At 48.5% G+C, this 27,795-nt stretch overlaps 2 protein-coding genes across 6 annotated transcripts in view; one reads left to right on the top strand and one right to left on the bottom strand.

Annotated features, from left to right (window-relative positions):
• The window catches only part of VGLL4 (vestigial like family member 4), a 153,907-nt gene extending 150,857 nt beyond the window's left edge, over positions 1 to 3,050 (top strand). For all 5 annotated transcript variants that reach the window (XM_024556430.3, XM_053929533.1, XM_053929532.2 and 2 more), the window contains one exon: positions 274 to 3,050. In XM_024556430.3, the coding sequence (XP_024412198.1) occupies positions 274 to 545 (272 nt within the window). In that variant the 3' untranslated portion in view covers positions 546 to 3,050. The remainder of the gene's footprint in view (positions 1 to 273) is intronic.
• A 728-nt stretch (positions 3,051 to 3,778) lies between these two features.
• ATG7 (autophagy related 7) overlaps positions 3,779 to 27,795 on the bottom strand; it is a 269,209-nt gene continuing 245,192 nt past the window's right edge. The window contains exon 20 of the mRNA XM_071222289.1: positions 3,779 to 4,076. Coding sequence (XP_071078390.1) covers positions 4,044 to 4,076 — 33 coding nt within the window. The 3' untranslated portion in view covers positions 3,779 to 4,043. The remainder of the gene's footprint in view (positions 4,077 to 27,795) is intronic.

Raw genomic sequence — 27,795 nt, 5'->3', positions numbered from 1 at the left:
GGACTTTTGGAGCGTATATGCCCCTAGCATTGTGCCTGGGTTGGGTGGGAAAGGGATAAGACACATGTTGGCCCTGACCTTCGGGATCTTTCTCTAGTTGGGGTAAAAAATAGGCTCTGCCATCACTGAACACCACGTTCTGAGCTCGTAGCTAGCCCAGAGCAGCAGGCGTCGCCAGGTTACAGGTTCAGAGACATGTGCCCAACTGAGCTGGTGGAGATGGACCCTCTGTCTTCAGATCCCAGCCTTGACTGCTGTCCTACTCCCCCACAGCCACCACCACCTGTGACCCCGTGGTAGAGGAGCATTTCCGCAGGAGCTTGGGCAAGAACTACAAGGAACCTGAGCCGGCAGCCAACTCAGTGTCCATCACAGGCTCTGTGGACGACCACTTTGCCAAAGCCCTGGGAGACACGTGGCTTCAGATCAAGGCAGCCAAGGATGGCGCGGCCAGCAGCCCCGAGTCAGCCTCACGCAGGGGCCAGTCCACGAGCCCCTCTGCCCACATGGTCAGCCACAGTCACTCCCCGTCTGTGGTCTCCTGAAGGGAGTACCGTCCTCGAGCAAGATGTCAATCTGCATGGTTTGCCTGCGCTTTGAACAGTCAATGCTTAAAAAAAAACAAAAAAATATTCATGGGAGTGGGGTGGGGGGAAGGGAGGGGATGGTTTATTCGCAAAAACCATGTCAGTGGGATTTTTGTTCTGTTTTTGTGCTTGCTTGGTATCCGTACGCCAGGGCCCTCAAACACGATAGCAGGAACAGCATGTGGAACACCTGTCTCACGTAGCACCCTAACTTCCTGCCTCAGTTACCAAAGAAACCTCTGATGCAGGCCTGCTGCCCCACAGGGCCGGGACTCCATGGCGCGCACTTTCTCAGTCACAAGCCATGACATTGGTGACCCAAACGCTTTGTGCTTTTCCATTTGGTTCTTGAGACCGGGGCATGTGTGGCTTAGCTTCCGTGGTGCGTTCGGTCCAGCCCGCATGTGTGTGCTTGTGTGTGCGTCTACTTGAACAGAGGACTGTTGTGTCTGATTTGCACTATTGGAGGAGGACTGCTTGACAACTCTATGTGAGATGCTAATACTCTGACGGCAAACTGCTGAAAAACAAAGGGTTTAAGGATGACATTTCTGACCATTTGTGTGTTTTTGTTTTTTAAATTTAGACAAAACAGCTTTGGAAGGGGAAGTCTCATACAGGTTATAGGTCTTTCTCTCTAGATTTCAGGTGCTTGCAACTGGACTGCAGACTCCACCAATCACGGGCATTTTCCCAAACACCGCGGTCTGTTAGACTAGAGCTGAGGTGGGAGGCTCCGTAGTGCTTTAAACGCGATGCATGTTTTAAGGGAGAAAAATAGCTGGTTTCTATTAATTGTATAGACAGTAAACACAAACCTTAATACTTACTAGCTTCTGTTCAGAATTAGTCTATTTTTGTCAGTTACGGTCCTAGATATACTTACTGCTGGTACAGTTGTACTCTAAGATTTGTATTTGATATTCATGTTGCTCCCAAGTAGTGTGGGGCCGGGCGGCCCCGGGCAGGCCCTGACGATGGGCAGTCGAGTCATTCGTCGGTCAGCCACGGTGTAGGATGCTGGAATTTTTGCTGCAGGCTGACCACATCATTTATTTTTTGCATCCCTGTCTGCTTATTACTAGTTCCCAGGGGAGTTGGGACTTGTGTTTACCAACTACCCTCCGTGCAGAAACTGCTCCCTTGAACTCTCTTGGCTGAACAGCAGATTACCGACAATCTGTGGTGTGCTATCTTGTGCGCTTCCTCGCACGCTGGGGCCAAGGCAGTATACATTCCTCTGACTCTATACAGTTATTACTGCATTTATTATCGTTTGCTCTAGTAATAGCTACTAACTAGCAATTAGGTGAAGAAGAAAGCATGACAGACACAGCTGTGGATGTTCGACAGCTGCTGCTCTTTTGGCAAACGCACGTGTCTATCCCCCTGCCCCTCCGCCGGGCTGCATTCCAGCCTCGCTCACCTGAGGGCCAATCGTCACCTGGCCAGGTGACGTGACCACCTCACCCGCAAGGAATTGTGGACTCATGGGAGCCCTCAAGGCTGGTTTTCCGCATGAGAAAAATACAGGTTAGTTGGTTCATTTTGAAAATTGGCACTGGGTGAAAAGGTCGGAGGATTGGCTCTTGCTGTGGTCACAGGGTGGCTGCAGGTCTTTGGCAACGTGGAAGAACAGCCCTGTCCTCTCGCCCCTGCACACATTTCACTCCCACTTAACTGGGCTTCCAGGCTTTCGCATTCAGGCCCCTGTATTTTCTGTAGGAAAAATTGTTGAGAACACTTTTTTTATATAGGTAACTTTAAGACCATCATTACGCTGTGCGTAAAGAATGTACAGAGAAATTTGTAGGTATTTTTTGAAGAACAATTAATTTGTTAATGATATGTAGCTATTTAATTTTTCCCGTTCCTATTGTAATCATTCATATTTTTTTGTTTGGAAAAAAAAGTTGATCTTTTTTTTTTTGTCGTAGATTTGTCTGTAAAAGTGCAGGAACACAGTTATTCTACGAGAACACTGCATCTGCCTTAATAGCCACTAGTTTGTTATTGCTACAGGCTACTGAGCGTCGCCACAGGAAACCACCCCACTGCCGGCGGGCTCTGTGAAGAAGGGCTCCTCAGACAGCTCTGTCAGTAACGCGGGCACGGCGTTGGGAGGGGACAGCGGTGCTGACGCCCAGGTCCCCGGTGCACTGACCTATCTGGGATAGGCAGTGCCCCAGAGGGGGCCTCGGGCAGATGGGGAAGCAGGAACCAAACACTTCGCTGGGTGAGGACAGAGCCCCCCGGCCTCAGGAGGAGCACAGTGCGTTCTTCACAGAGCCGCGCCGTCTGCAGGGTGTCGGGCAGTTCTCGCCATGTTTGTAAATCTGTAATATACCATTCTCTGTGGCCTGTTTTTCCTGGAAGAAGAAGAAGAAAAAAGTTTGGCAGGCCATCTTTTTTTTGTACTTAAAAGTAGCCTTAAGAACAATAATAAAGTGCTCTTAAACCATGGACTGTACGCGTCACCCTTGGGTCCTGGAGTGACAGCACCAGGGCTTTTGCTGGGAAGAACGATGGGGAGGGGACACGGGACTTAGCAGCCCTGTGCCTGACTACAGAGGTGTCCCTATCTACACCCTGATTGACTGGAAAACTAATTTTAACTCTGTGAGAAGCATCCTTTAAAACCTAACCTACAGAAATTCTAGTCTAGTTTTGACTCTGGTTCCGGGCCTGAGACTTCGGGTAGAAAACATGGGAAGGGCACCTCCTCTCTCGTGGGCTTTCACACCGCGCCCCGCCCCCCAATCTGTGGGTGTCACAGGTGTGCAGGCTGAGGCTAAAAAAAAAAGTCTGAGCCTGAGTGACACATGGCAGAGCCCATCTGAAATTCACCGCCCGCTGGACACCTGGCCACAGACAGAGGCAGACACACAGCCGCCACCCCACAGTGGAGTCAGGGCCTCCAAGAGACACCATCAGGACCCCCGGGAGGGGGAGAGCAGTGTCAGTTGAGGGCTGGGCCAGGTGGCAGATGGGCAGGGATGGGGTTTGCAGTGCAGCCCCACATGGTCTCTAGGAGGAGGTGGCTTGCCGCTTCCCCATTTAGTCTCAGTTAGGCTGACTCCCCCCCCCCCCCCCGTCACCCCATGGGGGCCGAGGCAGAATGGGTCCTGGGGATCTTGACTATCAAACACTGTGACAACAAGAAAAAAGAACTGATCGTGGAGGAAACCAAGTCCCAGGTTGATGGCAATGCCAAAGCCAAGGTTATTATTTAGCTCGGAACTGGTGGGGTCATAAAGCACGAGAAATGGAGAGCATCGGAAGCTCCTGCCAGCAGAGGGAGAGCCACAGTCCTCAAGGCATGGAGAGGAAGGGACCAGCAAGGTTAGAGGGACGCAGGGCCCAGAGTCACCAGTCCTAGGGCGGCAGTCCTGCTCCGGCCACCGAAAGCCCTCAGCAGGCACCAGGGAGAAGGTGGCCGCGTGAGGGCGGGCTGTGTCAGACGGTCTCGTCGTCACTCATGTCCCAGATCTGCATGGAGAAGGGAGATATTCAGCAGAGTGTTCAGTGGCTCGGTGCTGCCCACTGATGCTCAAGAGTTGTGTACTTGTGTCAACAGCCGAAGGAAAAATGACTTCCACTAGCAGGTGACACACTCCCTTGCCACTTGGAGACAACTCCACTTGTATAATGAAAGCAAGTCTCAAAGAAATGAAGTCACTTGCTCAAGAGATCTCTGGGGAGTGAGCAACCAGTGGCAGAGCCAGAGGGGAGAGTCGGGATTTGGCCCCAGGGAGTGTGACCGCCTCCTCAGGTCTCCAGCACCCCCTGTGGGGCTACCATCCCTGACCCAGTCAGTCCCTGCTCACTTGTTTCTATGGCCCTGACCATGACCCCAGATTGCCTTATCTTTTTAATCGTTTCCTTCTTACTGTTCACCTGCTCTGTGGAAGGCAAGCTCCCTGAGGGCAGGGACTTGGGCTGTGTACTTGCTGAATGGGGCCCAGCCAGCCTGTGCACACGTCCCATCCCTGCAGGCTCCCACCCCAGGTGGCCTGCTCCATCATCCATGCGAACTGTGGTCCAGGTGCCAACCAGATGAAAAGCCACATGCCCCAGATGCTAAAGAACTGGCATCCCCTCCACAGTTAGCCTTCTCCCCACCAGTCCCAGTGGGTGCCTGGGCAGGACAGTGCAGACAGCCAGATCTTGCCTGTCTCAGTGTGTATAGCTTGGGACTTCTCAGTCTAACCTGAGGTGGGGGGAAATGTGAATATGGGGAAAATAGGATCCCCCACAGAAACCAGAAAAAGTGGAGGGAGGCACAGCCCGCTAGCCTCTTGGGCTAGCTCCTTCTCTCTGGCCAGCACAGAGGCAGGCCCTCAGGCTCCTCGTACCCTGGGCTCCCTGAGGAGCAGGTCCCTGAACTTACGCCTCCAGACTTTCAGAATTCCTAGAACTGGTTGCAAAAGGCCACCTCGATGCTAGCTGAGCTGAGGGAAGGAACATCATGTTTACATGAGGCTGGCCCAGGGAGACGGAGGCCCAGCCAAGGTAAATATCAACACCAGCTTGGCTTTCAAAGTCAAGGATGTGGAAAATAAATAAGAGAAGGAAATTTCCTCTCTCTGAGGACCCAGCAGCCCAGGCCTGAGGGCTGGTGGGTGTGCGTCTCACACCCTGCCCCCATTTTTATATACATCTTGCTGTCTGAGGACACGGGATGAGACTGCAAGGCCAACACCCAGCTGCCTGCAGGAGCAGGGTCGGGATGTGGAAAGCCCGGTCTGGGGTTCAGAGGCCTGTGGCCCTGCCCTCCTTGGGGCCAAGCTCATCTCCAGCAGGGCTTGAAGACTCTCGGACCTGCCTCCTGGAGTGGGTCTCTGACAGGGGGCAAGGTGGCTGCATTTGGAACAAAGGCTGCACTTAGGAGCCCCTGGACCTGGTGATCCTCCAGTTCTGACCATCTAAGCAGGCAAACGAGCCACCAGAGGGTTTGCCAGTGGAATTCACTCATTCTTTCACTTTGTCATTCCATAAACACCCATTTATGGAGCCTGTCCCCGTGCCATGAGCTGTGCAGACCTGACGCAGCAATCCTTCCTACACTCCTCACAACAGCCTGTGAGACGCAGATGGAAATAAGCTCAGAGGAGTAAGGCAGCTTGCCTGGGGTCATACAGCAAGTAAGGTACAGAGCTGAGAGAGAGCCCAGGTGTGTGGGAAAAGGTTATGTGAACAAAAAGGGCTGCCTGGACTACCTGCAGGGTTGGGGCAGGCAGGCTGCATGGAATAGGTGGCCTTGACCCTCCACGACCTCCCGCCCAACCTCCTGGGAAGCTACCAGCCAGGGCTGTGCAGAGTCCATGACAATGAGCCATGCCCTCTGCGAATGGGCGATGAAGTTGTTCACAGGACTCTGGGGGCCCAGGGAAGGGCGGTATGGACAGCAGGAACCGCCGTCCATTTTACTGGATCTCAGTCATGAGGAAGCGTCTTGGCATACAGCAGGGGGAAGAGAGAGCTGGCCTGAGTAGGGGAGGTCCAGGCTGTGCAGGGGATCAAGTCAGGCACCCAAAGGGCTTATTGTGATGGGACTCTACAGAAAGGGTAGGAGATGGATTTTACATAACTGCTCGGGGATTTTCCAGAGTGAACTCCCTGGCCTGAGATGGGCTCCTCCACTGGGGCAGCCAGTCCTTTTCCTATCAGCTGGGCTCAGGAAGGCAGCAGCAGTCTGTCTTTTAAATTTCCAGAAACTTTCAGCCTTGAGAAACACAGCATGATCTCACTTACATGTGGAATCTAAAAAAGCTGAACTCAACCAGAGAGTAGGTGGGTGGGGTGGCCAGGGGAAGTGTGGAGATTTTGGTCGAAGGGCACACGTTTTCCGTTACAGGAGGAATAAGTTGCGGGAATCTAATGTACAGCATGGGGACTGTAGTTAATACTGTATTAGATACTTCAGATTTGCTAAAAGATCTTAAGTGTTCACACACACACACACACACACACACACACACACACACACACACAAGTAACTAGGTTCGCAACCTACTGAATGGGAAAATGTATTCCCCAGTGACACAGCTGATAGGGGGTTAATATCCAGAATATATAAGAAACTGATACAACTTAATAACAAAAAACAAGTATTCTGATAAAAATATTCAGAGGACACAAAAAAACGTATCTCCATAGAAAACATACAGATGGCTAACAGACACGTGAAGAGATGCTCAACGTCACTAATCAGGGAAATGCAAATCAAAACCAGAGTGAGGTACCGCCTCGCACCTGTCAGAACGGCTGTTAGCAAAAAGTCAACAAATAGCATGATGGCGTGGATGTGGAGGAAGGGGAGCCTTGTCCACTATCGGTGGGACTAAAAATTGATGCAGCCACAGTGTGGCAAATGGCGAATTTAGGGTTTTTTTAGTCAAAAAACTAAAAAATAGATCTCCTGTATGACCCAGTAATTCCACTTGTGGGTATTTATGCAAAGAAGATGAAAACGCTAATTTGAAAATATATGGACGTCCGTATGTTCGCTGCGGAGTTATTTACAATGGCCAAGACGTGGGAGCAGCCAATGTTTCCTAGACGAGTGGATGAAGAAGATGTGATGTGATTTATACATGTGACGGGATGTTACACGAAGTCCTGCCGTTTGCCACAATGTGGAGGGACCTAGAGGTTATTTACACAAAGTGAAGTAAGTCAGGGAAGGACAAATACCATACGGTTTCACTTACACGTGGAATCTAGAAAACATAACAACAAATCGACTTACAGAGACCAAAGGACAGGGTGGCGGAGGGGGTGGGGGACAGATGAAGGGGGTTCTAGTCAATAACACTGTGGTAAACCTGCATGGTGACAGATGACTACTAGAACTAGTGGGGTGATCACATGTAGGAAATGTCAAATCATATTGTATACCAAGTATAAACAAAAAATGTTTAAAAAGTATGAAGTGAGGAATGTATTCACTGTGGTAATCATTTCACAATGTATATATATGTTAAATCACCACGTTGTACAACCTACAAATACACAATTTCTGTTTGTCAGTTGTTACTCAATGAAGTTGAGGGGGTAGGAAACGTAAGCCTTGTCTCCTCTTAGGCTGTGGACCCCCCAGAGGGGACTGAGGTCCGTCTGTTCCCTACAGGGTCCACATAGCGTGTGGCAGAGAAGAGGCCCAGTGCGTGCTCTCTTAGTAAATGAAGGTTCTATTAAATTGGCAGTTTTTAAAAAATGTTAATACATGCGAATAGTCTGTGCTGAGAAGGGTGCGGTGAAACACTGCCAGAAGGAATATACATTGGCAATAAATTTAAAAAAATATTTGGGAATATGTAATGCAAATCTTTAAAAATGTTCATACTGTAAGGAAGAGATAATCTTTTTTTGCAGGTGATATGCAAGTATACGTAGAAAGCCCAAGAAAGTAGTAAGATGAGTACAGACCATGAGGCACATTCAGTGAGATAAGACATTAACAACAAATTATATAAAACAATTACTAGAAAATGTAACGAAAGGGAAGAACCCATTCGTCACAAGAGCAGTGAAAAAGATCGACTCCCAGGGAATAGACCTAACATGAAGCGCACAACATCTGTATGAGAAAATAAACACAAAAAACAGCTCTTCAAAGCAGTCCTGTGACAGCCTGGCGGGAGTCTGACAAAGCGGGTGACCGGGCGCCTCTGTGCGTGCGCAGCGAGGTTCAACACCAGTCAGGGTGTCAACCTTTCCCACGCTCAGGTATAAATTTCACACAGGCTCAATCCTTAAAAATCAACAAGGATCTTTTCTGGAGCCGGACAAGCTGGTTCTAAAGTTTAGGTGGAAAAACAAGATTATCTAGGAAAACCTTTGGGAAGAAGAGCAACGAGGAGGTTGCCCTGCTGTATGTTTGAACCCGTCACAGAGTCTGTAATTAAGAGGGTTCTGTTGGCGGGAGCATGGACAGATGGGCCAGTGGGACACCATGAGTCCAGAAAGAGCAGAATGCAATGTCCAAGTACATACGGAGATTTAGTATTTTGATGATAAAGGTATGGGTAATGTGACCTCATCACTAGAAAAAAATGGACTTTTTAACAGGTGGTACGGGGACAACTGGGTCGTCATTTTCAAAATGGCAAAATGGATTCCATGCCTTTCACTGAACATCAAAACAAACTGCAAATGGGACAGATATCGAACTGTAGACATGAACCATACACACACCAGATGCAAACTGAGTGAATTCCTTTATAACCTGGGAGTGGGGAGCCTGACCTAAAACCCGTAAGCGGTAACGCAGATACACTGGACTATGTAAAAACGTGGGAAACTGTGCATGGAAAAGACACTATAAGCAAAGCTGAAGAAGCAGCCACACTGGGAGAACACATCGCAACACACCACAAAAGGCTAATCTCCCGAATACACACACAGCTCTTCAAAATCAAGAAGAAAAAGACAATAACTGATTTTTTTAAAGTAGGCGGATGCTCAGCCGTAATAGAAATTGTTAACATTTCTTAGGACACAAGAAATACCAGACCAACTGACTGGAACCTCACAAAATCCTGGTCTCTGAAAAATAACACAAAGTGAAAAAGCGAACCACAGCCGAGGAGCAAATATCCATACTGTGTATTAAAAGGACTCGTATCCAGAATATGCAGAAAACTCTTACGGTTCAATAATAGAGACAGACAACCTGACTTTTTATAAGTGAGCAAAAGATGTGAAGACACACATCCCAAAAGAGGAACAACAATGGCCAATAAGAACCTAAAAAGATGTTCAGCATCCTTTGTCTTCAGGGAAATGCGAATCTAAACCACAAAGAGTCGGCATACCCCACCTTCTAGAAAGACCGAGATGAAAGAGGCTGGGAACTCAGACACGGCTGCTAGTGGGCACGTCAACTGGCACAACCGCTCGGGAGAAAGGCCTGATGGCTGAGAAAGTGAAACACACGGTCACCACGTGACCCAACACTCCACTCCTGTTTCCCCAAAGCAAGGAAAACACATGCTCGCAAGATGGCTGTGCGAGAGTCGTCACAGCAGCCTCACTCGTGCTACGCACCAGCTAGAACGGACCCAGACGTGTCAACAGGCAGAGAAACTGGGATAGCCACACAGCGGACGCCACTCCCCGTCAAAGGAACAAACCACTAGCGCACAGCAGCATGTACTTACGGCAGACCCCTTCTGCTGAGTCCAAGCAGCCCACCACGAGAGACGGTGTACTGTGTGCCTCCATTTACGTGGAATTCTAGCAGGGGCAAACTCTCTATGGTGACAAAGTACACCGTTTGTCACAACTCACTAGCCTATACGTTTTAAATGGCTGCATTTTATTGTATGAAAATATACCTTAATAAAGTTGACCTTTTAGAAAAGCTACATAGAGGGAACAATTGCCGTATCCAGCAGATTGGCAAAAACCCGGATGCTTCACAGCAGTGTGCTGGGGAGCCTGCGGGAAAAGAGCGCTCTGGTGCTGGGGTGGGGCGTGAGCAGCGTAGCCCTGAGTAGGAAAGACCTGGCTGCGGCGGCAGAATCACTTCTGCCGTAACTGTTGACTTAGCAAGCGCACTGTCAGGAGTCTGTCTAAAGCTGCGCCTCCACGACACAAAAGGACAGCATTCTCTGCTGCATGACTAATTACAGGAAAGACTGTGAACGGCCCAGGTGGGAGCCACTAATTAAACCACTCACTGCATGTCCACACCATGGGCCACTGTGGCCCCAAAGCACAGAGAGCAAGAACGCCATGCACTGATAGGAGGCAATTCCCAAAATTCAGTGAAAAAGATGATGCAGAGTATCTATGGCATTCCACCTGTTGTGTAAAAAGAAAAAATAGAATACTTAAAAAAAAATTTAATCTTCACCCAAGGATTTGTTCATTAATTTTTTTAAGGGGGGAGAGAGAGGGAAGGAGGACGGGAGAGAGAAACATTGGTCAGTTGCCTCCTGTACGCGGGGATCGAACCCGCCACCTAGGTCTCTGCCCTGACCAGGAACAGAACCCGTGGCCTTTTGCAGTACGGGATGGCACTCCGACTGAGCCAGTGGCCAGCGTTAGAATTCTTCTTCTCTTTTGCAGAAATAAACACAAAGTGATGTAAACGAGCAGCTGTGGGGACTGGGTGCCGGGAGACTGCTCTGACCACACCTCGTAACTTTAGCTTCAAAGAAGCACTTTACATATTTAAAAATTAATTTAAAAAAATAATCCAAAGCACAGCAACAAAACAATTAATTGGACTTTATCAAAATTTAAAACTTTTAAAAAGGATATATTTAAGAACACTATTAAAGTGAAAAGACGACTCGAGTGAAAGAAAATTATTTGCAAATCATACATCTTGAGAAGGAACTTGCATCTAGACCATTGGCAAGTAACCCAATTAAAAATGAACAAAGGAGTTAAACAGACATTTCTCCAGGAAAGATGTGTAAGCGGCTAAGAAGCACAAAGACACACACACGGATACTTGCGTATCATCAGGCATCAGGAAAAGCCAGTCGAAACCACAAGGAGACACCACTTTGCACCCATGAAGTCAGACACCAGCAGGCGCTGGTTGTGGTCCGGAGAAACCGGAACCCTTCCACGCCGTGGCGGGAGGTGTAAAATGGTGCGGCCACTTTGAAAACAGATGGCAGTTCATCAAAAAGTTAGACCGAAAGCTACATGTGGCCCAGCAATTCCACTCTAGGGGGCACCCCCAAGAGAAATGAAAACCTATGTCCACATAAGACCTTCTACATTAATGTTCCCGGCATCACCTGTCATAGTCAAAATGTGGAAGCAGCCCAAATGTCCACCAGTGGGTCAGTGGGAAATGCGGTCTGTCCGCACAGCCGTGCCTTGCTCAGCTGAGTGCCGCCTGCACGCAGCCTTCTGAGGAGCCCGGAGGACATTGCTGTGACCACCCCCATTTTAGAACGTAGGCCACTCAAGCTGAGAGGCAACGATGTAACTGTCGAGGAGACCTTGAAGAGCTGGTTAGGGGTAGGAGAAAGGCTTTTTCCACTTTCTCTCACCACTTCCATCTTGTTCATACTTCCTTCTAAAATCCAGTGAAGGGCAGTCTGAAGTCTGCTTCCTGGACTGACACTGTGATGCTGACACCCAGGGCGGGGCCCGGGGCCCACGGCCCACTCCGGAACACGGGCAAACCCAGGGGGCTGAAAGGCAAGAGCCACCTCTGCTTGTACTGCCTCCTGGGTCCCCACCTCTGTCTTCTGCCCCCTTTTGGGCAGCTGATCCTAAGCTCCTGTCCTGAGGCCTGGACTGTGGGCTCAGACGGGCAGTAGGCTGCCCTGCTCTGGGCCAGCTGGGGGGCCTGTGCCCACTGTCAGGGCCCAAACCAACCCTTGCCTTGCAGCAGTGTCTGGGCGCATAGCTCTAAACCGGGAGGACTTCCCACTCATTGGAGCTCATCACAAGGACCAGGGAGGGTGTGTGGCTGGACCGCACACCCCCCGAGGGCCTCAAGGTTTCACTTTCCACTCTGCAAAGGAGACAGCACATTGGAGCGGAGCTGTCTGTCATCCAGTTTCCAACTTGTGTCCTATTTCTGGACCGCACTGCCTGAAGCGCGCCATGGACCAAGGGTTTTTTTTTATAAACACTGTAATTATTCTGTGAATGGCACAATTATATTTGTGTGTTAAAAGTGTTCATTTGTTAAATGTAAACATTTCAAATTACCACAGTTCTTGAAACCCAGTTTTGGCATTTCTCTATTTTTTAATAAAAAAAATGGAAATGTTTAGATCTCGCCTGCTCCTGACACTTCCTTGCTGGATCCTCACAGGCACGATTCTCTGCTGGGTACAGACACTGCTAGGACCCCCAGCAGGAGGGCAGGGCTGCTTCCGGGGCCACCGGGCAGGCTCCAAGTGCCCACGAGGGAACAGGATACAGCCTCCTCAGAGATCACTGACCCCTGGCTGCTCACCTTGCATCTCCACAGCCCTGTGGTACTGTTCCCACCCACACCGCATCAGACTAGTTTTCTCAGAAAATCCCGCAGCGTCGTGCCCCGGCTTTACAGCCTTTGCAGCCCTTCCCTGGCACACAGGGGAGAGTGTGGTCCGTAGGCATTTCTGGGCCACCAGTCCCTAGGCTCTGGCCCTGCTGACCTCCCCAAGCTCTCCTTCCTCAGGGCCCACACATGCTTTCCTTTGGCATGGGAGACCCCGCCCAGGACTCTTCACCACAAACTGGCTGTGCGCAGCTCTTGGTGTCTTTCCGATCGCCCATCTCAAAGAGCCTCCCCCTCATTCTCTGGCTCAAACAACCCATTTGGTTCCTCCAGAGGACCTACTGTAATCCGTCACCACATTTCTGTTAGCGCATCTGCCTGACTCCCCATAGGAGTAGGACCATGAGCTGCGGGAAGGCAGGGCCCAGTCTGTTGGTTCACCCCTGTGTGCCCAACCCTGGTGCAGAGCCCCACCCAAAACACAGCTTTAGAACAAACAATGATTCAGAACCATCTGCTCTGGACATGATTCCACAGTGGAGAAAAGAAAGGGGAATTTTGGGGGTAAATATAATACCCAAGAATCACACAGTAAAGAAAGGGTCCCTCAATACAACTGGTTTCTGGCAAGTCATGCCCTTGGCCTCCAAGACCCAAAGGACATGGGCAGGGCTGCGGTCATCTCCTGGTGGGAGTCCCTGGGATAAGGGGACAGCAGAGCCACTTTCTGAGGAAGGCCTTAGCTCCAGACCATAACAGTACCTTATTCTCCTTCCTGGATGCCACCATTCGGTCTCAAATGAAACCACAGGGTGCAGAGTTATGGAAAAGTTTTGCTTCTGGACCCTAAGAAGCCCCAAGGCAGGATTGGTGCTGGTCAGAGAGGATGCTCTATACTTAGCAGCTGCGGGACTTCTCTAGATGGTGGCCTTGCAGGCTAACCTGTGACCCACCCATCTAGTATGTGCCTGGGGTAGCAGGGGGACCAGGAGGTGCTACTGGGTAAAGACCCAGGTTCTGACTCCCCAGTACCCAGGTGCCCTCCTGGAGCCCCTGCCCCACGGTGGACAGCTGAACCAACTCGGGAGTAGCCCCGCCCTCTCTGTCACAGTAAGTCCAGAATCTGGGGGGACAGGAGGACAGTCCCCTAGTGACCATGGGATTGAAAGTTTCACGATCCTTCTGCCCCTTGGCCAAGGGTGGCTGGTGTGAACTGCCGGCGCCTGCTGGTGTGAGCAGATGACGCCTGAAGGGAACTGACAAGAGGGAAGAGGAGGGTGGAGAGTCTGCACAAGGAAGGCTGCAGCGGATGGGGAGGGCTCCCCTGGGGACTGACAACCCACGCCTCACAGGGGACCTCCGAGTGTCCTTGCTCTCTGTGCCCGGCAGCCAGAGCCCTGGCTCCCATTATATCCCCAGGCCACTCACCCCGCCCTGTGGAGATGAAATGATTCCTCTTTCCTGATCCCATGCTCAGGGGTCCACACCCCCACTTTGGCACCTCCCCATTGAAAGATGCCCACCTGCCATCCTGCCCTTACACCCACTCACTGCCTCCTCTAGCCTGGCCTCTGCTGTACACCATATTTGGGAGAGGAATTAAGACCTAACCTTTCTTCTTAGGGAACCTCAGCCTCAAACTTGCCTTCAGACACCAGACAGCTTTGGGCTGGGGGATGGAAGGAGGATGAGGGTTAGCGAGAACTTCTGGGGCAACTTCTAGCTCTAGAGCCTTCCAGCGGAGAACTTACCACCAGCCTTTCCCATCCCCACCCCTCCCCCAAAGGTGCCAATTCAGGGGCCCTGAATGCACTTCCTCACGACCCCATTGCTCGAGGGATTCCATGAACAAGGTTAACGTTTATTAGAAAGAAGCAGTCATGGCTGAGGCAGCTGGAAGGTGCAAATAATGACTTATACAAAGCACACGGGGCTGCCAGTGGTGAGGGGAGAAAAGGGAGAAAGGAAATGCTTTATGCTGCTGGCAGGATAGGGCCTCCACCACTGAGCTGGGCTAGGAGGGTGCCTCTGTCTGTCTACAGCCTGTGCCACAGATCGAAGGCTCATGGAGGAGGCAGGGCCTGTGCCTGTTCAGACCACCCCCAATTTTCCCTGGTCCCCCTACAAAGGTGCTGTGGGCTACAACTGATAAAAAGGGAGGTCTGAAAAAAAATGGCCTCATGCTTCAGAACCTAGATCCAGAGAAAAGGACCGGCCCACCCACTCTGAGAAGTGCGGGGTGGTGCTCAGCAGTTCCTGAACTCCCTGCTCCAATACCAAGAACTCAGCTCACACTTGAAACACGAAGAGACAGGGACAGGATGTCCTGGAAGAGGGTGTCTAGGCAGTCTCGTCTTAAAGGAGGTACGGGAGGGAAGAGGTAGGGGACAGGCTGCAGAGAGCAGACAGTAGGCTGGGAGGAGGAAGAGTGGAGAGCAAGGCAGGTCTGGGGAGGTGCAGGTCTCAGGCACGTCACCCAGTGGCAGGGCGGCCCATGACATCCACGTGAAGAAGGGCTCCTGGTTTCCACCTTCCCACCAGAGGCCGAATGGGCCGCTAAAGGCTGGGGAGGAGGGATGCGGGAACAGGGGAGAACATCAGTCCCATGGGGGACAGGAGGACCAGGTGATCCTCTGGGCCAGAAAAGAAATTGCTGTCAGGGTTGGAATCCCCCCACTACCAGGCGAGGTGATGGGAGAGATTGGTCCATGCATAGGATGAGTATTAGGCAGGTGTTAAGGATGTTTTCAAGCAAGTTTTAATGATGTGAGAACATGATCAGGAACTGTAAAATGAAAAGAGGAAATAAAACTATGATTAGTCTGACCACAGCCACATGCATGCATGGTTAAAAAATAAAAGTCTATATAACTAAGAAGCAAACCAGAACCTCTAAGTGGTGGAATAATGGATATTAATTTTATTCTCTATCTGAGATGCTCCCAGAGGACTTTCACAATCAGGGGAAAAAAGCAATGTAAAGAGAGGGCCTCCTGAAGCCCCGGGGACTCTGGGAGAGAGCACTGGCTACTGGAAGCACTCTGCTGCCACAGTGCACCGGGCCTTGCTACCTGTTGATCTCCTTTGTTTTTCCCTTCCAGGAAGTTCTGCAAAGCAAAGTAAGAAACCTGCTACAGGAGAAACACTGCCCTTTTAGCCACAGACTCCTTGGTGAGGTTTAAATGGGGAGACCCTGGAATTCCCAGCCCACAGCACAGGCTGCCCAGTGCCTCCCTGTTTGGTTAGTCTGGAAAATGGGCCTCAGGGCTCTGCTATATTTAGCGCCCTCCCTCTGGCCAAATCCTAAGTGAGCACCAATACATAGTAACTCCAACTCGAGTAAATGGCCTAAAGACAAGGGTGGCCATGCTCTGAGAGGGGTTACTCCAAGGACCCATGAGGAGCAGCCTGTCTTTGGCTCTCAACTCCTCACGACCTAATGACACTCAAAAGGTGGGAGCGCTCACAATAGCAATAGCAGCAGCAGCAGAGAACGACTTAACAACAGGGTGTGTCCTATGTGCTTCAGCTTCCCCGCTTAGTTTGGGGAGTAGCAAGGATTTATTTTGGGGATGGAATGAAGAAATGGAGAAAAGGGATGTGAGGGAGAAGGACGGCTGGGCCCCAGGCTTGTTTGCTTTCTTCCAAGCTTCAAAACACATTTTTCAAATTAGGTGGTAAGAATACAGGGCAATTTCTGTGGCACCAACATATTTTCTTTCAAGATATGATTTATACGTTTGGCCCACATTTTAAATGAAATGGTTATTGAGATAAATGGCCACGCTGGAGGCTGCAAAAATGGTTTCCATTATGTAGTTCTTCTTTTCGGTTCTTCAGAAAAGTTTCTGAAAGGTGCCCCTTTAAAAAGGCGGACACTTGCATTTTTGTTTTCTAACTCAGAGGGTTTTTGGGGTCAGCCCTGGAGAGAGGAGGAGAAGGGAGAAAAGCCTGAGAGAGCTCTAGAGTGAGGTGAATGTAGAATATAAACATACACAGACGTTACTTGGCAAGGAGATAATTTTGAAACTTTAAATAATGCAAATGCAGGTGATCTGGGATATCAGGTGAAGGCCAGGCTTCAATCTCAGGCAGGCACTCTCCCAAGGGCCCCGCCTCTGGGCCTGATCGGCAGGGACCCTGGGATGAGACAGACGCTGACCCGGGACCTTGCATAAAGCTACAGGAACCAGCCAGTGTGGCAGTGAGGTAAGGACAGAAAAGGGTAGAGTGGCAGAAATAGACCCACATATAACTGGGTCAACTGTCAACAAAGGTGCCAAGGTAATTCAGTGGGGAGACTTTTTTCAACAAATGGTGCTGGAACAATTAGATAACAATAGGGGGGAAAATGAACCTCACCTTTACCTTAACCATACGTAGAAATTAACTTGAAATGAATCATAAACATATATGTAAAGACTAAAAGTATAAAACTTCTAGAAAACATAACTGTCATGAGATTTTGGGATAGGAAAAGAATTCTTAGAATAGTATTGACCATAAAATAAAAAATTTAATGAACTGTACACGAACAAAATTCAAAATTTTATCTCTCTTAAAGACAACACTAACCGAATGAAAAGGCAAGCCAAAGACACGGAGGAAACATACGCAATACATACGCAATACATACATCTGAGAAGGGACCTATGTCCAGAAAATACAAAGAATTCTTACAACTCAATAATAAGAAGATAAATAACTCAATGAAAATATGGGCTAAAGATGTGAAAGGAATGTCACACAAGAAGATGTGCAGATGGCAAATAAGTACATGAAAAAATGCTCAGCATCCACTGTCATCAGAGACCTGTGGCTAAAAGCACAAGATACCACCACACAACTACCCGTATGGCTAAAATTAGAGACTGCAGCCCCAAGTGTTGGCCTGGGTGTGGAGCAACCAGAACTCTCCTACATTGCTGGTGGGAACAGCAAATGATACAGCCACTTCAAAAAACAGTTTCTTTAAAAATTAAACATATTTATTTCATGTAATAATGAAATAATTATAGTCCTAGTTAATCACTTAAGAGAAATGAAAACACCAGTCATTTGACTCCCGGCCAAGATGGAGGCATAGGTAGATATACTTTGCCTCCTCACACAACCAAAAGAAGGACAACAACAAATTTAAAAACAAAAAATAACCAGAACTAGCAGAAAATTGAACTGCATGGAAGTCTGACAACCACGGAGTTAAAGAAGAAACATTCACCCGGACCGGTAGGAGGGGCAGGGACGGGCAGCAGGAGCAGAGAGAATGTGCAGCAAGGCAGCAGCTGGCGGACCAGGAGAGACAGTGGCTGGTAAACTGGGCAGTCCCACTTTGCGTGCAGATAAACTGGGAGGAACAACTGGGGAGCAAGACCACACAACCCAGGGTTCCAGTGAGGGGAAATAAAGCCTCAAAACCTCTGATGTAAAAACCTGTGGGGGTTGCAGCAGCGAGAGAATCTCCCAGCCTCACAGGAGAGTTTGTTGGAGAGACACACAGGGTCCTAGAACGTACACAAAACCACCCACTTGGGAATCAGCACCAGAAGGGCCCAATTTGCTTGTGGCTGGAGGTAGTGACTGAAAGCCACCCCATAGCTGAGCAAGGGCATTGTTCCCTCTCAGGCCCCACCCCCACATACAGCACACAACTCAGCATGTGGATTATCCCACCCTGGCAAATACCTAAGGCTCTGCCCTTTACTAGGTAACAGGCCCGCCAAGACAAAAAAAAAAAAATATGGCCCAAATGAAAGAACAGATCAAAGCTCCAGAAAAAATACAGCTAAGCGATGAAGAAATAGCCAACCTATGAGACGCATAGTTCAAAACACAGGTAATCAGGATGTTCACAAAAATAGTTGACTGTGGTCGCAAAGTAGAGGAAAAAGTGGAGGCTATGCAAAGTGAAATAAAGGAAAATGTACAGTGAACCAACAGTGATGGGAAGGAAACTGAGACTCAAAAAAACAGTTTGGAGCAGAAGGAAGAAATAAACATTCAACCAGAACAGAATGAAGAAACAAGAATTCAAAAAAATGAGGAGAGGCTTAGGAACCTCTGGGACAACTTAAAACGTTCCAACATCCGAATCATAGGGGTGCCAGAGGGAGAAGAGGAAGAGCAAGAAATGGAAAACTTATTTGAAAACATGATGAAGGAGAACTTCCCCAATCTGGCAAAGGAAATAGATTTCCAGGAAGTCCAGGAAGATCAGAGTCCCAAAGAAGTTGGACCCGAGGAAGCACACACCAAGGCACATCATAATTACATTACCTAAGATTAAAGATAAGGAGAGAATCTTAAAAGCAGCAAGAGCAAAGGAGACAGTTACCTACAAAGGAGTTCCCATAAGACTATCAGCTGATTTCTCAAAAGAGACCTTACAGGTAAGAAGGGGCTGGAAAGAAGTATTCCAAGTCATGAAAGGCAAGGACCTACAACCAAGATCACTCTATCCAGCAAAGCTATCATTTAGAATGGAAGGGCAGATAAATCTCTTCCCAGATAAGGTCAAGTTAAAGGAGTTCATCACCACCAAGCTTTTATTATATGAAATGTTAAAGGGACTTATCTAAGAAAATGAAGAAGATCAAAAATACAAACAGTAAAATGACAACAAACTCACAACTATCAACAACGGAACCTAAAAACACAAACTAAAACAAAAACGAACTAAGCAAACAACTAGAACAGGAACAGAATCACAGAAATGGAGATCACATGGAGGGTTATTAGCAGGGAAGGGTAGGGGGCAGAATGGGGGCAAAGATACAGGGAATAAGAAGCATAAGTGGTAGGTACAAAATAGATAGGGGGAGGGTAAGAATAGTGTGGGAAATTGAGAAGCCAAAGAACTTACATATATATATGACCCATGGACATGAACTAAGGTGGGGGAATGATGGTGGGAGGGTGGGTACAGGGCAGAGGGGAATAAAGGGGAGAAAAAAGTGGGACAACTATAATAGCATAATCAATAAAATGTATCTAAAAAAAGAGAAATGAAAACAAATGTCCACACAAAGACATGTACACAAACACACTGGAGCTTTATTAACAGTTTCAAAATGGAAACAACTCAAATACTCAGTGACAGGTGAGTAAATAAACAATAATGGTATATTCATAAAATGGGACACTGTTCAGCAGTAGAAAGGGACAAACCACTGACACATGCAGCAACATGAATGAACCTCAGAAATATTATGCGGAGCAAAAGAAGCCAGACAAAAGAGTACTTAATATATGATTCCAAAAGACAATTCTAAAATTTGTATGAAATCACAAAAGACCCCAAATAGTCAAAGAAGAACAGAGGTGAAGGCATCACATTGCCTGATTTCCAATTATATGAAGCTATAGTAATTCAAACAGCATTGTACTGGCATGAAAATAGACACCCAGACCAATGGAACAGAACATCTCAGAAATAAACCCACACACATTTATGGTCAACTAATATTCGAGGAGGGAGCCAAGAACATTTATTGGGGAAAGGGTAGTGCCTTCAACAAATGGTGCTGAGAAAAGTGGATAACCACACGCAGAAAAATGAAGTTGAACCCCCCATCTTACACCACTCACAACAGTTAACTCAAAATGGATTAAAAACGTAAACCCAAGACCTGATACTGTAAGACTCCTACAAGAAAACACAGGAAAGAAGCTCCTTAACATATGATTTTGGCAATGGGTTTTAGATATGACATTAATTTATAAGCACAAACAACAAAGAAAAAATCAACAAATGAGATGGCATCAAACTGAAAAACTTCTGCACAGCTCTGACTGGCGTGGCTCAGTTGTTCGAGCGTCGTGCCATAAACCAAAGGGCTGTGGGTTCAGTTCCCGGCTCCCTGTTGGGACACACGTCTGGGTTGTGGGTTTGGTCCGAGGTTGGGGTGTGTGCAAGAGGAGGGTGATCGATGTTTCTCTCCCCCTCCCTCTCCCTTCCTTGCCTTCTCTCTAAAATCAGTAAGCATGTCCTCAGGTGAGGATTAAAAAAACAAAACAAAACAAAACTTCTGCGCAGCAAAAAAAAGAATCAAAAAAAATGAAAGGCAGCCTACAGAATGGGAGAAAATATTTGCAAACCACATATTGGATGAGGGGTTAATATTGAAAATACAAGGTCTGTCCAGAAAAAGTCCAAACATTGTTAAAATAATGAGAACATTTTGTGCAACACTGATGCAACCTGGCAGCCACAGGAGAGAGGACTGGAATGCACATGTGCGAACAATGATGGCTTCACTGTACTAGTCAGTGGGGGTGGTAGACGCCTTTGAGTGAGCATGTGTACTGTGTGGCTGTCAAATCCCAAATGACTGAGCAAGTAGAGCAACGAATCTGTGTCGCTTTGCATTAAGCTTGAACATTCCTCTGCAGAAGCTATTCGGATGATTCAGAAGGCTGTAACTATGGGCAACTGGTGATTGGCAGCTTCATCACGACAACGTGCCTGCTCATGTATCATGTCTCATATAGAGTTTTTTTGTGAAACATCAAACCACTCAGGTGACTCAACTACCCTACAGCCCAAGTTTGGTGCCCTGTGACTTACTCCTTTTCCCAAAACTAAAATCACCTCTGAAAGGGAAGAGATTTCAGATTGTCAATGAGATTCAAGAAAATACAACGGGGCAGCTGATGGCAACTGGAACTGTGTGAGATTCCAAGGTGCCTATTTTGAAGGGGACGGAGGCATCATTGTCCTGTGTACAGTGTTTCTTGTATCTTGTCCCTTCTTCAATAAATGTCTCTATTTTTCATATTACATGACTGGATACCTTCTGGACAGACCTTGTGTATAAATAACTCACATGACTCAATAACAAAAATATAAACAATCTGATTCAAAAATGGGCAGAGGATCAGAATAGACCTTTTTCCAAAGAAGACATTCAAATAGTCAACAGGGACATGAACGGGTGCTCCACATTACTAGTCGTAAGGGAAATACAAATCAAAACTGAATGGGATACCTCACACCAGTGAGACTGGCTATTATCAAAACAGCAAGAAACAGCAAGTGTTAGGGATGATATGGAGAAAAGGGAACCCTTGTGCACTGTTGGGAATGTAAATTGGTGCAACCACTATGGAAAACAGTGGAGATTCCTCAAAAAGTTAAAAATAGAACTGCATGTGATCCAGTAATTCCACACCTGAGTCTATAGCCAAAGGAAGAGAAAAGAGGACACTGAAGGCATATACGCACTCCCATGTTTACCGCGGCAGGGTTCACGGTAGCCGAGATGTGGAAGCAACTTAAGTGTCAATGCGCTGAAAGATGCGATATATATCTGTATCTGTCTCTTAATCTATCATCTCTCTCCATATAAGTACATACATACATATATACATGTATATATATGGGTGTGTGTGTGTATATATATATATATATATATATATATATATAGAGAGAGAGAGAGAGAGAGAGAGAGAGAGAGAGAGAAACATTATGCAGCTGTAAGAAAGAAATCCTGCTATCTGAGACATGAATGGACCTTGAGGGCACTGTGCTCAGTGAGATGAGTCAGACAGAGAAGGACAAATACTGTATGATCTCACTTGTACGTGGAGTCTTAAAAAGCTGAACTCGTAAAAACATAGTAGAATGTGGCTACTAGGGTGTAGGGGGTTGGGGAAGTGGGGGGATGTTGATTAAGGGTACAAACTTGTAACCAGTAGATAAATAAGTCCTGGGGATCTAATGCACAGCATAGTGATCATAGATAACAAGACTGTGTTATGAACTTCAAGGCTGCTGAGACACTAGATCTTAACTGTCCCCACCACAAAAAAGGAATGATAATTGTGATGTGATGGGTGATAGAGGTGTCAGCTAATGCTATGGGGGTAATTATATTGCAATATGTAAGTATCAAATCAATACGTTGTGCACCTTAAACTTACACAAGGTTACATGTCAATTATATCTCTATAAATTTTAAAATAAAAATAAAACAAAAATATGATTTCACTTATATGGAGCCCTAGAAGATACAAATGTAACCTGTAGTGAAAGGAACCAGACCCTTGATTGCCTGGGGCTGGTTGGTGGGGAATTTCAATGCAAAGGGTCCCAAGAAAATCTTTACATTTGGGATGATAGAAATCTTCCCCCCTTTTTTAATGCTCATTTGTTTTTGTAGAAAGAGGGGAATGGAGGGAGAGAAAAAGGGAGAGAAACGTTGATGCAACCCAAGCATGTGCCCTGACTGGGAATCGAACTGCAACCCTTTGGGTTACCAGATGATGCTCCGACTGAGTCACACCAGCCAGGGCCACTCCTATTTGACTGTGGTGGTGGTTACACAGGTGAGTGAGTTTGTAAAAACTCATTAAAAAAGTGCACTTTTACATACATTTTTTGTAAATTATACCTCAAGAACTTGTTTTTTTAAGAATTCAGCAAAAAAAGAAATCTAGCTAAAATGGGGGAGTTCACAGAATATAAATACATATGTACAATACCAAAATACATAAAAGGAATGTTGTATCCTTTCCAAAATGGGAAAGAAGGCAGAGGGTGGGCAATCTTGAATGGGGGCCCCATCCCCCCTTTCAGCACCCAAATTGTTGCCCAACCACTTTATCCAGAAGTCTCATTTCTTGACCCCTTTAAGCAGAACAGAATCGTTACAGTCTAGCACCCTCTTCCTTCCTCAGCTGGACAGCACACCTTCTGCATAGGACCCCCCCACCCCCCATGTCACCAAGCAACACCATGGGTTTAGCCCAGGAGTTAAGGGCTCTGAAGTCAGACTTCCTGGATTTCGTCCCTGCTCTGCCGCTTACTAGCTGGGTCACCTTGGGCAACTTACTTAATCTCCCTGTGCCTCCCTTTTCTCATCTGGAAAACAAAGACAAAAATGGTATCTCCCTCACAGGGTTATTGCAACAATTAAATGAGTTACGGGATATAAAGTGCTCAGAATAGTGCCTGACACAGTAAACATGTGAGTATGTGCTGTTACTTGTTTAAAATTACGGAGAACACAACTTTACCGCCTGAAAAAAAAATCCCTGTTTGCACCACTAACATTTTTTGGTAAGCTGTTGGAAGGTGTCAATCTCATATAATCGCCCAATTAAAGCTTTTCACGCTGAAAATAACATGGAGCGGCTTCCTCTTCTCCTACAAGAGGACGTCTTAGAGTGGCTCCTTTTCTCATTCACTCACGAGAATTATTAAGTGCAGATTCTGTGTCATATTCAGATATGACTCTTTATTTTCTATTACACTGTGGGATCTTTACAGATAAGGAGCTTACGCGTCTGAGAGGGCAGACGACTCAGCGTCACACAGCTGGCCCACAGCACAGCCTGGATTCGAGTCCAGGTCTGTCTGTTTCTGTGCCCCACGTTCTCGTCTCCACTGCAGCTTCTGGCAAATAGGTCCATTTTGAGGCTCAAAGTGGATGTCTTGCCAAGAGAACTATCTCCTGAAGGGAAACTGTCTGTGCTGGCCTCCGAGAGATCTTCCTGAAGCAGCTGACCGGTCACTGCTGAGAGGGCAGCACCACCCAGCCGGTCTCTGGGCTCTCAGTGACCACGAACCTGAGCACAACCCCATGCTCCGTACGACGGCAGCGCTCTAGAAATTCCACAGACTGATGTCAGGTTCCCATGACACTCTGGGACATCAGGCGGCCCTGGGCCCTGTGCTTGTCCTAGCTCAGTGAACAGGAAAGGCCATCTTGAAACCACACACCAGTCCCTTTCCCCCTTCCTGGGCCCCTGCTATGGCCCTGGGGATGAAGGAGCCAGCACTGGGCTTCGGACAAGGAGCTCCTAAGTTCAGACCAGGGTTCTGCCACTTGCTAGCTCTGTGACCCTAGGGAGAGTCACTTCATCTGTCTGAGACTCAGTTTCCACCATCAACCTCACAAAGGTCATCAAGGGTAAATAAAATCATGATTGGAAAGCATTCATCCAGAACCTGGCAGCAAGCCTGCCCTTAGGAAATGTCAAACAAATCTGAGTCCAACTGTGCTGAGGCCATGGGAGCGAGCAGTGGGGGGGGGGGGGTGGAGGGGTGGGGGGGGGAGTAAAAAACCCTCTTGGCTGTTGACAAAGGACATCATACTGGATTTGGTCTGTTTTATAATCTCCATCACTGCTACATGCAGATCCCTGAGGGAACCTGGGGCCTGAGACCGAGAGGTCAAGAAGGAAAACGAAGCTCTTTATGGAGGAAGTATCCATCCATTCACTCACTCGGCCTTTCAACAAGCATTTATGGAGCACCTACTGTGTACCAGGCCCTATGCTAGACCCTGGGTGTTCAGCAGGGATCAGGACAGGTAAGGCCCCCACTCTTGGGAGGTCCCCACTGTGTGAGCTCACATTCTAGTGAAGGTGACACATAACCAGATCTAAGCAAACAGCTCCGAGACATCTATACAGCGTGAGGGAAAGAACCACGGAGTGAGAGGTGGCAGAACCGAGGAGCACTTAATTTCAACAGGGACTGTGAGTAAGGCCTCTCGGAGGTGACATTTAAGCTGAGTTCCAAAAGATGGGAAGGAGCCAGCCCATCAAAGCGCAGAGGGAGGGTGGTTCTCAGCGGAGGGAATAGCAGGTGCAAAGATCTGAAGGCAGGAAAGGGTGCGGTGTGCTCCAGGGGCTGTGGATCAGCAAAAGCTCTTTTGAAAGGACTGATGTGTTTCACCATGAGAACAGAGCATGTGGTTGGGGTGGGAAAAGCCCAAGGCAGAGGGGCGGGATGTATGAGATCAGAGAGTCCATGGTAAGGAGTCTGGGTTTATTCTAAGCCACTGAACTTAAGTTCAGGAAGAGACTTGATCGTGGACTAGGCCGGGAGAAACAGACAGGAGTGTTCATACATATTAGCAGTACACTTTGGAGGGAGAATCAGCAGGCTGCTCATAAATATCCAAGATCAGAACCCTAAAGTGTCAGAGCTGGAAATAATCCTACAGCATAAAGTTCACCTCCCATTGTTACAGAAGGGGAAACTGAGGCCCAGAGAGGGGACATGACCTACATAAGGTCAATGGCAGAGCTGGGCCTACAACACTAGACTACCAGGGTGGTCCTCAGCTGCTGCTTGGTCTGTGCCTGGGAAAACAGAGGTGAGAGGGTCCGCTCCCCACTGACTTTGCTCACATAAACATTTACTCTGAAAACAAGGGCAGTGACCTCCATAGAACACAAACATCCTCCCTAGGTGTGCGTGAAACTGCACTTTTCTTGGGAAATGGAAGTTTTGGCTTTCTTCCCCTGAAGTCCTGAGGAAGGTCCTGGGAAGGCACAGACCTAGCCTGAAATCTAGGCTACATCGCCAGGACCAAACAAAAGGCAGAGTCAGTGATGATGGTTGCTCCTGATGGAATAAGGCGCTGGCAAGGGGTAGCCTGCCCCGCTGAGCCCACTTTGGTAGGGGGTGTTGAGAGGACCAGCACCAGTGTTCAGGAGGAGATGGCTCTACTCGCTAACGGCAGTCCTTACAGACATTTCTTTGACCATAAATTCATCCCTAGTGAGCTATTTTGAACCCCCAAGAATAAGTTCCCCTCCAGCCCTGCTCCCCTGGCTCCAGGGGGCAGTGCCTCCAAACTCCCTCTACCCAGGTGCCAAGGGGGAAAGGAGAGGCCCAGGGAAGTCAGGAACTGACCTGGTGGCCCCGCCCCACTCAGTGAGGGAGTTCTGAGGCCACTCCCTCCTGAGCCTCTGCCAGGCCTGATGCTAGTTTGGCAGGGGGCTCTGTCCCTCCCATATAGAACTGCTTTCTCCCTGCTGAGGATGGTAAGTTTTAGGGTTCATATTTTTTTGTGGGATCAGCACAAATTCTTATAAAAGGACTGATGTGTCTCACCATGAGAATGAGGGTGGGTGGCTAGCAGAAGCCCTGGTCCAGGGGTGTTGTGAAGTGACCTTAAAGGCTCTCTGGAAGGCGGGACAGGGAACAGTTCAACATCTCTCCCAGGAGCTGGAACATGGAGTGCTCATCCCTGGGGGCCCTGCAGCTATGCCCAGGAGCCTAGACCTACAGATCTGAGAACAGTGGGCCATGCCCTTCTCAGAGAGATGGGCACAGGGGAGTGGCCTGGGCTAAGGATGGTCTGAGTCTAGGCCCTGAGGACAGAACATTCTAGAAGGAATGCCAGCATGGCCTTGAGGGAGGCCCCAATTAAAGAATCCCAGAAAGGAATCAGTCAGCCTTCTACAGAAGGCTTCCTGGAGGAGCTGATCCACAAATGAATGAGGTAGCACGGCTGGGGTGATGTAGGAGAACACTGGGGCGAGGAGATATAGGATGAGGGTGAAGGCCAGCTGGTGTGGAGGCTCTGGTCAGGTCGTCAGAAAAACAAAGGCAGGGGAGGCTTCTGGGTGGGGGCCTGAGGCTGGGAGAAGCAGCACCTGGGCTGCTGGTCAAGCTAAGGCCTGCTGAGCCTAGGGCAAGGCTGCTGAGTGGAGCTGCCCTTCCCCAGGGTGGGAGGGACACAGAGGAGGTCCCAAGGAGGCCAGGAACATAATGACTGGGGCTCTGTCCCCAAGTGGGCAGCAGGCCCAGGAGACCAAGCCAGGAGAGAGTAGCTTCCCACTGTGGGTTAAGGGACGTCTACTTTTGAAGGTGACGAGCCACTGAACATGGCTGAGCCCCTCAGGGTCAACTGTACGCCTGCTGAGAAAGAGCCTGCAGCAGCTGCCTGCACAGCAGCAAATAGGAAACCACAGTGTCTGGTCCCTGCCCAGGAGCACGTAGCCACCCGGCATGAAGGAGAGTCATTCAGGATGGGCTCTGCTGCCTTCCAACTGCCTGGGCTTTGGGGAGATGCCTCCTCCTCCGTGACAGAGTCTAACCCGTGGGGTAACATAGGGCCTGCCTGTGGCAGAGATGGGAGGACAGACAGTGAGGGCTTCAGTTCCAAAACAAACAGGGTGCTGAGGCAACACCGACCATGCCTTTCTTTACCTTGGCAATCTCAGCCCACACCTAAATATAGATGCCTGTGCAGAACGGGCATTTGCCTGCTGCCACAGAACCGCACAGTCCAACTCACAGTAGAAGGGCACAGTGTTAAGACTCTTGGAGCTTTTCACTATGTGTTGCTGGAATCTCAAGTTCCTTTCTTGTTCAGATTGAATGAACATCCTCTGCTGCAGGTGAAGATGACAGACGGCTGGCCTGGCAGAAGGGCCGAGCCATGGAACTGGACAGATACGCAGCTTTTCACTGGCCCCAACCGGAGGCTTTCCTCCGGT

Source organism: Desmodus rotundus, chromosome 8, assembly GCF_022682495.2.
Source record: "Desmodus rotundus isolate HL8 chromosome 8, HLdesRot8A.1, whole genome shotgun sequence".
Classification (NCBI taxonomy): Eukaryota; Metazoa; Chordata; class Mammalia; order Chiroptera; family Phyllostomidae; genus Desmodus; species Desmodus rotundus.
Note: the sequence above shows the minus strand (reverse complement) of the source record. Positions and strands in the feature narration are given on the sequence as shown.